At 48.1% G+C, this 10,224-nt stretch overlaps 1 protein-coding gene across 2 annotated transcripts in view; it reads right to left on the bottom strand.

Annotated features, from left to right (window-relative positions):
- focad (focadhesin) overlaps nt 1-10,224 on the bottom strand; it is a 59,757-nt gene that overhangs the window by 14,662 nt on the left and 34,871 nt on the right. For both annotated transcript variants that reach the window (XM_083788696.1, XM_083788697.1), the window contains 8 exons: nt 6,481-6,589; nt 5,291-5,407; nt 4,191-4,429; nt 2,888-2,977; nt 1,956-2,103; nt 1,657-1,776; nt 615-737; nt 380-457 (listed from right to left, as the gene is read on the bottom strand). In XM_083788696.1, the coding sequence (XP_083644822.1) occupies nt 380-457; nt 615-737; nt 1,657-1,776; nt 1,956-2,103; nt 2,888-2,977; nt 4,191-4,429; nt 5,291-5,407; nt 6,481-6,589 (1,024 nt within the window). The remainder of the gene's footprint in view (nt 1-379; nt 458-614; nt 738-1,656; nt 1,777-1,955; nt 2,104-2,887; nt 2,978-4,190; nt 4,430-5,290; nt 5,408-6,480; nt 6,590-10,224) is intronic.

Raw genomic sequence — 10,224 nt, forward strand, 5'->3', positions numbered from 1 at the left:
CACACACACACACACACACACACACACACACACACACACACACACACACACACACACTTTATCGTAGTCTTTTGAATAACACACCATTTCATTTTAGTCCTATTTAGTCATTTGTAATTGTGTCTTAGTCGACTAAATATAAAAATCTTAGTCTTTTAGTCTTAGTCTTACGGGGGGGGGGGGGGGGGGGCGCTACAATGGGGATGGAAAGGAACCGTACGCAGCTAGCACCGACAATTCGCCCGTGCACCGCAGCCAGGTTCCATTGATCATAGTGGCAGCGTACCGTTGCGGAGGACATTTCCACCCCCAGTGTAGCCCAGGCCTTAGTCAACAAAATGAACACTGCCCCCACATCTGAAAGGCACAGATATAATACCTGAATGACGTAGCTCTCTGATCCCACCAGAGCCACCAGACCGTTGACTGCAGCGAGGCGCTGCATGGTGGGACAGCCCTGAAACATAGGCGCACACACACGCACGCACCCACACACACGCACACCACACACGCAGAAATGCACATGATGATGCGCATTCAAAACAGTGGAGGTGCATTTAAAGAAGGTAGTTCAATACCGTGGATGTGCATTTACAGAAGGTGTAGTTCCGTACCTCGGCCAGCAGAATCTTGACCCAGGCGGCCAGCAGTCGAGGGTGGATGTCCTCCGCCTTGCCGTGACCACAGGCAGCCAGGCCGTGCACCACCAGGCCTAGAGACAGGGAGAAGCCTGGAGTCTATGCACACGCACGCACGCGCACAGGCACACACACAAGCACGCACACGTGCACACACACACACACACACACACACGTTACGGCCCGACTAAACTGTCTCTTCTCTCTAAATCTACGGCGCTCTCCTTGGTTTTGATCGGGGAACCCCTTTTGGTGTTAGCATTATGTTATGCTTTAGCTATTGAAAAATAGCAGATCTACAAGCTCACAAACTTGTAGGTCTGCTATTTTTGAAAAATCGAAGAACGACTGACATAGAAACATAGCTTTTTCAGAAAACTGTCAGGATGTAGAAGACATTTTTAGAATCTGATCTCAGGTCCAAATGACTTAACCTAGCATCTCCTTTGGAATATAAAGGCTTCTAAAGAGAGTTCAGGTGTGACAGGGAGGGCGAGGTAGTGAAGGGAAGATTATGCCTCCCCGGTTTTGAAGGGTAATGGAATAGTGCCTTCATTTTGAAAATAAATCTGGTGCATTCAAGGTGTTAAAAAAGACCTAAAAGTGTCTCCGGACTTCTTGGGCATCCTACGGGTGTAATTATAAAGAATGCCTGGAGATGTTTTGTGCAAAATAAGTGTTAATCTGGAAGTTTGCACTGCTCATTCCTGCTTTTTTTGCTGCTGTCATGCTGATGCTGCTGATGCTGCTACACTCACCACTGCTGCTCACCCTCCACCACCCCAGCTACCACCTGTTGTTTTGGATCTTTACGGGGGATTCAACTTCGGAGCCCCTATGGTTGGGGACTGATGCGCTTTATCAGAGTACATAAAAACTTAAGCAGATCCAATTCATCGCCAAACCATAATAAATATATTCATTTTATATTCAATACAAATGTATTATATCCATTCATGAGTTGTCCTGACAGAATGATTATTTTGGGGGGTTGAGAAGAACCCCAGGTCTAACTGACCTGCTGGTTGTCCTCAGTCAGGCCTCGCAGTGTGTTCATGACCTCCTCGGCCTTGCCGGCGTCGACCAGGCCTCCTCTGAAGGCCGAGACCACCACGCACGCCACGGAGTAGGACAGCACCTGGTGGACACGGGACAGGACGGGGGGACGGACAGGAGAGGACAGACGTTTTGACCCATTATTAAGACCTGAGGACGATTCCACAAAACCAATGCCTTCTAAATCAGTACAAAAGAATATCAGATCTGCAAAGGAATGTGTGCCTGTGTGTGTGTGTGCGTGCGTATGTGTGTTCCTACCTCCTGCAGCATGCGACCCTGTGCACCGCTGTCCCGCAGGCTGACCAACAGCTTGTCCAACGTGAGGACCACACGGACCCCGTGTTCAGACTGACCACTGCCGGACAGGCTCCCTAGAACCAGCCCCGTGCCCAGGACACATCCCGCACTGGGGGGACAGGAGAGAGACGTTAGGACACATGCCCAGGACACAGCCCGCACTGGGGGGACAGGAGAGAGACGTTAGGACACATGCCCAGGACACAGCCCGCACTGGGGGGACAGGAGAGACGTTAGGACACATGCCCAGGACACAGCCCGCACTGGGGGGACAGGAGAGAGACGTTAGGACACATGTCCAGGACACAGCCCGCACTGGGGGGACAGGAGAGAGACGTTAGGACACATGCCCAGGACACAGCCCGCACTGGGGAGACAGGAGAGAGACGTTAGGACACATGCCCAGGACACAGCCCGCACTGGGGGGACAGGAGAGACGTTAGGACACATGCCCAGGACACAGCCCACACTGGGGGGACAGGAGAGAGACGTTAGGACACATGCCCAGGACACAGCCCACACTGGGGAGACAGGAGAGAGACGTTAGGACACATGCCCAGGACACAGCCCGCACTGGGGGGACAGGAGAGACGTTAGGACACATGTCCAGGACACAGCCCGCACTGGGGGGACAGGAGAGAGACGTTAGGACACATGTCCAGGACACAGCCCACACTGGGGGGACAGGAGAGAGACGTTAGGACACATGCCCAGGACACAGCCTGCACTGGGGGGACAGGAGAGAGACGTTAGGACACATGCCCAGGACACAGCCCACACTGGGGGGACAGGAGAGAGACGTTATGACACAAGCACTGAGAGAACACACACACACACACACACATGCACGCACACGCATGTTCTAAAGGCATCAACACGACAGTGATACTGACTTGTACTCCAGACTGGGGTTGAAGGAACACGACTCCAGACTGTCCAGAGAGGTCGTCAGGAGGTCCGCGTCCTTCTGGGCCGAGACCTCACTGGACCACCAGAGACAGAGAGAGAGAGAGAGAGAGAGAGAGAGAGAGAGAGAGAGAGAGAGAGGGGGTCATAACTAGTGTTAGTCCACCTAGTCAAGACTAGGGTTGGTATTCGTCAGGATTTTGACGGTTCCGGATCCTAACCGGATCCCTCTAGCGGTTCCGCTTCCTAACGGTTCCGTTAACGGTTCCTAATATTATTTTTTTCCCTTTTTTTCTGACAGATTATGCTTATATTATAACTAACCCTAACCAAGTACACATGGGGCGGCGGTGGATCAGGGGTAGAGTGCCTGGATGGTTACCGTAAGGTTGCCAGTTTGAACCCAGGCTCCCCCAGAGTAACTGTCGAAGTGTCCTTGAGCAAGATGCTGAACCCCTAATTGCTCCCGATGTGCAGGTTGGTGCCTTGCATGGTCTCCGCTGCCATCGGTGTATGAATGTGTGTGTGAATGGGTGAATGTAATGCACAATCTCTGTAAAGGTGTGTGAATGTGTGTGTGAATGGGTGAATGTAATGCACAATCTCTGTAAAGCGCCTTGGATAAAGGCGCTATATAGATGCACCATTTACCATTTATAATAAACACAAATTCAATTATTGAAAATGCACTTGACAATTATGAGGTGGCACTATTATTTAAACCACCACCAGCTAGCCACCACAACAATATCATTGTTGCAATTTGTACTGTATATTTGTACTGTATATTAAATATACAGTACATATTGCAATAATGATATTGTTGTGGTGACAAATGTTGTGTCTTTAATGTTCAGATTAATTTAATATGAAGGACCCCAGTTACCCTAATGGAAACAAGCCATAGTGCTTTCTTGGATTATAAAATCCTCTTAGCAGACCTTGTATTGAACTGTAGGCTACGTTCCTGTTCTTATTTCTGCAAACTGTTTATAAAGTAATCAATCTATGGAGGTATATATGCACCTAATTAATTTAGATCCAAATCAAAAGCAGTTGAGTTGCTTATGAATTGTGAAAAATAAGTGCAGACAAATTGATTTGGCTCTATAGTTAACGTGATTCATAAAATATCAGACAGAAAGACGTCGAGTCATTGGCGTTCTAAATTAACACCATTAAGCGCTACGAGCTTGTAGGTCTGCTATTTTCGAAAAATCAAAGAACGACTGACATAGAAACATAGCTTTTTCAGAAACTGATCTCAGGTCAGAATGGGGATCACGTTACCTGAGCCGTTCGCGGTGCATGGCGGACAGCACCATGCCCAGGGCCAGGCCGGAGTGGAACTGCACCGCCTGGGAGTCGTCCGCCGTGGGCTGGCCGGGGAGGCCGGCCCGCAGCGTGGCCAGGACCTCCGACACGCCCTCCCTGTGCCAGGCGGACAGCACGGGCACCACCAGGCACAGCGCCAGGGCGGCGCAGGAGCGGGCGATGGCGCTCGCCGTGTTCTCGCCCGAGTACGAGCGCTGAGGAGGAGGAGGAGGAGGGTGTTAGATTAGCGGATTAGAATGAAAATCAATTGATGATTACCAGTAGGTTACTTATCACTCGATTGCAGTCGAGCCAGCAGGCTCGCCTGGAGTCCCTTAACGTCATATCAGTCTTAAACCGGCCACATAAGTCAGTTTGACGATGCTTTTTATTCGGTGGCAGTAATTTAATTTCCAAATCGCAGCCAGCAGTCGGCTCCAGGTGAGCCTGCTGGCTTGATTGCATTCGAGTGATAAGAAACCTACAGTATTGGTGATTATCGGTTGATAACATTAAGCGGGTGGTTAGATTGACCGTTACAAAGATGTATGGAAAAGGAAGAAGCAGTGTTGATTTCGTCGACTAGAACTATATACAAAAATGTTGGGTCAACTACCTTTTTTCATTGACGAAAAAAAAAAAAAAAAGAGGAAAATGGTGAAGCTATGATGACTAAAACTATCTATCAATATACTGACAATTTCGTCAACATATAAAAACTAGGCTAAAATGTTAGGGAGGGACCAGGGGAGAAGAGATCCAGTAGAATTAAGCTTAGTATTTTTAAGCTTAGTATTTTTAAGCTTGGTTGCGCTCGGATGTTGCGCTCTGAAAATGGCAGATCTACAAGTCCACAATGCGTCGTGCTGCGTGTTGTGAGCTTGTAGATCGGCTATTTTGCAGCAGCTTTTGCTACTACTTGTATTTGCCTGTATCTCCTCCCCGTCTCTCCTTCTCCCTGTCTCTCCTTCTCTCTCTATTATGGCCTCCCACCCTAGAGTCGGGTCCTGCTTGACATTTCTTCCTAATATAATCGATATAAACGATAATATAATACAGAAGACAGTGATATTTACATGTATGAACCAGGGGAAGACTTGTCCTCTGGCCTTGTAGCTGCTGTTGATGACACTGAGCAGGGTGTCCAACACCATGGACAACCAGCTGGATGTGGGGACCACCTCTGGACCCACCTGCACAGAACACCACTGTGTTAATGACAAGTAGCAACACACCTGCACCGTTCATTTAATGACAGCAACACACCTGCACCGTTCATTTAATGACAGCAACACACCTGCACCGTTCATTTAATGACAGCAACACACCTGCACCGTTCATTTAACGCTACGACACTAGGCATCATTTTGTCACACCATCACTAAGCACGGGTATATTTTACCCATTACTCATCAAAAGCAATACATGGCAACTTGAGGTACTCTTACTTACTTATTAGGGGGGGGGGTAAATTAGTGAAAAACATGGGGATTAGTTTACATTTATTTCTAAAATAAATGAAAATAAAAAGGAGCTGGGAATTTCTGTGGATTCCTGGTCCAGTGAAAATAATAATATAATAATAATCCCATTGTGGGTGTATTGGATTTGTCTCTATCACTAAACCCGGGTGAAATTCACCTGAACACCTGCCTGTAGAAAAAAACAGGGATGTGGGCAGGGTAACATCTATTGTCACTGAGCATCATGCAGCTACCCTAGGACCCACCCACCTCAGACATGAGCAACATTATGAAAATCACATAAACATAATTGTCTGGGTGAAAATCACCCATGTTTAGTATTCTAGGGTTAAGAAGAGAATTTATGAAAAAAATATATGCCGGTCATTCTCCACACAGACCTGGCTGTGAATGGCTACATTGGGAAGTATTTCTAATGTGCAGTGCGCACATGTCCAGGGGCAGGTTGCTCTAGTACTCACCCCCAGGCTGCAGTCAGTCCAGGGGCAGGTTGCTATAGTACTCACCCCCAGGCTGCAGTCAGTCCAGGGGCAGGTTGCTCTAGTACTCACCCCCAGGCTGCAGTCAGTCCAGGGGCAGGTTGCTCTAGTACTCACCCCCAGGCTGCAGTCAGTCCAGGGGCAGGTTGCTCTAGTACTCACCCCCAGGCTGCAGTCTGGGTCCAGGGGCAGGTTGCTCTAGTACTCACCCCCAGGCTTCCGTCTGAGGCCAGGGGCAGGTTGCTCTAGTACTCACCCCCAGGCTTCCGTCTGGGTCCAGGGGCAGGTTGCTCTAGTACTCACCCCCAGGCTTCCGTCTGAGTCCAGGGGCAGGTTGCTCTCGTATTTGGCCACAACGGCGGCCAGTCCGCTCAGAGCCAGGATGGAGTTGCCCTGTACCACGGGACTGTCCCTGAAAACACACAAAGCGCACACACACATTATTATTACTAGCCCTTACCCGTTGTGAGATATTTCCCCCACCCCCCTTGTGGCCGCGGGGGGTACTGCGCCCTGGGTGCGTTTTCGCATTTTTAATTGACTAATAAATTCACTATTAATTTATAATTAGTTAAAGGAAAAAGGGCTTCGTTAAGACCTCCATATTATTATGGTCAATGCCTGTGTGAAAAGTGGGAGTGATTGGTGCAGGCAGTGAGGAGCTACGGCAGTCACAGTGACACACAGACACACACTCAGACATTGACTGAATTATACCTTGTAATGTATGTACATTTGATACACTCTCATATCACTCTACACGAATCGATTCGCCAAAAATAGCAGATCTAGATGCTCGCAAAACGTTGTGAGCTTGTAGATCGGCTATATTTGGCAAACCCTCCAGAATAGGGATGCTGGGTGTTCATGTGGTAAACAAAAGTGCCATTTTGATTATCACGTCCAACTACGTATATAGTATAGTATATTCAACTGTACTCTTAATTTAAAACTGTACATATTGTTCAGAGAATTAGAAATGGTGAGTTCCCACAGCAGCATCTTCCTAGCTGCGTATCGAAGTGCCTTTGAGCAAGACACCGACAATTAGTGCCTGGTTTAGCTGCTACACTGTCAATGTGTAGCACGTTAATGTGTAGTGGTGTTCCACTGTTGCAGTGCGTGCGTGCGTGCGTGCAAATGTGAAGTACATTACAAAGTGCATTTGGGTGTTCAGGAAGGACTAGAAATAATGGCACATGAAACACAGAGTGTTTATCATGTATCATTATTACTAGAAACAAGCCTCCGGGTTTTATGTGTGCACTCGTAACATTTATGCACGGTACTTTAACAACCAAATAAAATCCGCCACATCGCAGTCATAAAATAAATACAAGACATGTCAAGACAAAGGCAGCGCATAAAAATAACAATAATAATAATGCTGTGTGAAACAGAAGATAAACACAGCGGGGGATACGAGACATTACATGAAAGGAAGTCAATAAAATCAGGAAATATATTAGCAACATAAAAACAGTGGTTTAGATTAGAACAGTGGTTCTCAAAAACAGCAGTTGTACAACAAGCTAATTTTCTCTGCGCAACACAGCGTGCGACTAGAATGAACGAGTCGCAGAATGGAGAAATCATCCGTCATGGGCTTCTGCCAGAAATATGGGAGGGGAAGCCTCGCCCCTATGGGAGTTGGGCGTTGTCCCATCTCGGCCACTCAGTGGCTTGCCTCGCTAATCATTAGACGCCCAACCCACCTCCTGGTATCGAATCCCGCTTGCGTCAATATTTTTGTGCCAACCGCAAACACTAATGTTTTGCCGATAAAGTAAGGGAACATTTAAGCAACGAGAGCCACCACCGACGAGTTTCCGTGGCAAACGTTGTGAAGCCCCCGTCCGTTGCAACCATAGACTGTAAAAAAATATGGACAAAGCGTTCTCCGGGTCTGATATAGACGTAAGATGAAGCCTGTTAGTCCTCGCCATCTTTCTAGATCCGTTTGGGCCCAGCTGGCCATTGGCTGGCCCAGACAACGAGGCGGGACTTCCCCCCCTTCTTCTTCGTTGGTTTTTATTTTGACTCGAACAGGGGGTGGCTCCCGATCAAAGACTGTAACGGTAGCCACGCCCCTCAGAACATACGCGACTTTATGGTAATCTTTTAAATAAATGGGACAATAATTTTCCAAAAAGAATATTATGACATGAGAAATGAGACTTTAAAACTGTTTAGTAGCCATGAAGTAATGGGTGCCACGGGCGTCAAGACGTCTTCCCTTGGTGATGACATGCACATTACATGCATAATAGAATTACAAATTCTTTCTTTCTTTATAATGGGAGAATTGGCATTCAAAGCCTAAACTGGTGACCACCAGGTGGCGCTGAAAGAGTTTTAAACTAGTGACTGGAAGCAGAAAGTATTCATGACCATGTTTATTAAGGTAATAGTTGAGCCCATATAGAGCACCGAAGTCCTGACGTAACTCGCTCATCCCGACGATTCCCCTGGTTCGTGGAAGTAATTTCTCTATGGAGAATAACATGGGGTGATCTTAATATCGTCTACTATAAGCGTTGTGGTCCAAAAATAAACAACCTGTCTCTGCGTTATTGTTAGGGAGGTGTCTCTGTATCGTTTGCAACAGTCAGTCACTCATATATGATAGTCTGCTTCTAGCGAAAATTTAACTAATTCAGCAGCAGTAACATTAGCGTTTTCTCTCAGTCAGTTGATTCTTCATATCCATATGAGTGAAGTGACATGAAGTGACATGTTTATTTTTCAAACACAGTTATATGAGGCGATCTAAAATCGCCTCAATGGGGATTTCAATGCAACTAAACAAATACATGAACCTGGGGACTGACGCCCTCTACTGAAAGTGACGTCAGACTTCGGTGCTCTATACATGGTCCTCTATGGAGCTATGGGGTTTTTTTGGGCCCAATGACAGCGCCACAACAGGCCATTATATGAACTTTCAGGAAGTCCCGATTTCCTTAGTGGCTTCACTAAATATCTGTCTGACTGCCCCCCTGGTTGCAATCCGATAGGCACAGAATAGGGAGAAATGTTGTGGGGGCTGCTCTGCACTAACCTGACTCCGCCAGATTGCGGCAGTACTGAGTTCACAAGTTCCCTCCTCCTGCTTGCATCTGGGATCTCTCAGGCAGAAAAGATGAACGCGTAAGCAGCGGGATAGAAATCTGATATCTCCATAATAATTCCTTGTTGTCTTGTTGGGTTGTGTTTACATTTGCGCTGTGGCACAGCTTCAATATGTCATAAGTCTCGCGTTGATCCCGCCTCTATAGCGGCCCCATATCGTTCCGGCCAGAATTGGTCCGGAGTACATCTCTCTGCCTGAGAGATCCCAGGCTCACCCTGCTGGCAGAATGCAAATGTTGTCCAGCAGGGGGAGTGGTTCTACCAGGCTAGCTTTGCACTGCTCTGCCACTCAAAACATCTACGGGCTCGGGCTGCTGGATGCAATGGGTTGGGCTGCTACGTCCGGCAGACATAGTTGAGGGCGGGGTGATATGTCCGGCAGACATAGTTGAGGGCGGGGTGATATGTCCGGCAGACATAGTTGAGGGCGGGGTGATATGTCCGGCAGACATAGTTGAGGGCGGGGTGATATGTCCGGCAGACATAGTTGAGGGCGGGGTGATATGTCCGGCAGACATAGTTGAGGGCGGGGTGATATGTCCGGCAGACATAGTTGAGGGCGGGGTGATATGTCCGGCAGACATAGTTGAGGGCGGGGTGATATGTCCGGCAGACATAGTTGAGGGCGGGGTGATATGTCCGGCAGACATAGTTGAGGGCGGGGTGATATGTCCAGCAGACATAGTTGAGGGCGGGGTGATATGTCCGGCAGACATAGTTGAGGGCGGGGTGATATGTCCGGCAGACATAGTTGAGGGCGGGGTGATATGTCCGGCAGACATAGTTGAGGGCGGGGTGATATGTCCGGCAGACATAGTTGAGGGCGGGGTGATATGTCCAGCAGAGCAGACATAGTTGAGGGCGTGCCCACAAAACTGGATGCATGGTTGGAACTAAAGTGGTTGAAACAAACAA

The sequence above is a fragment of the Protomyctophum parallelum genome, assembly GCF_964188405.1.
Source record: "Protomyctophum parallelum genome assembly, chromosome: 18".
Taxonomy (NCBI): Eukaryota; Metazoa; Chordata; class Actinopteri; order Myctophiformes; family Myctophidae; genus Protomyctophum; species Protomyctophum parallelum.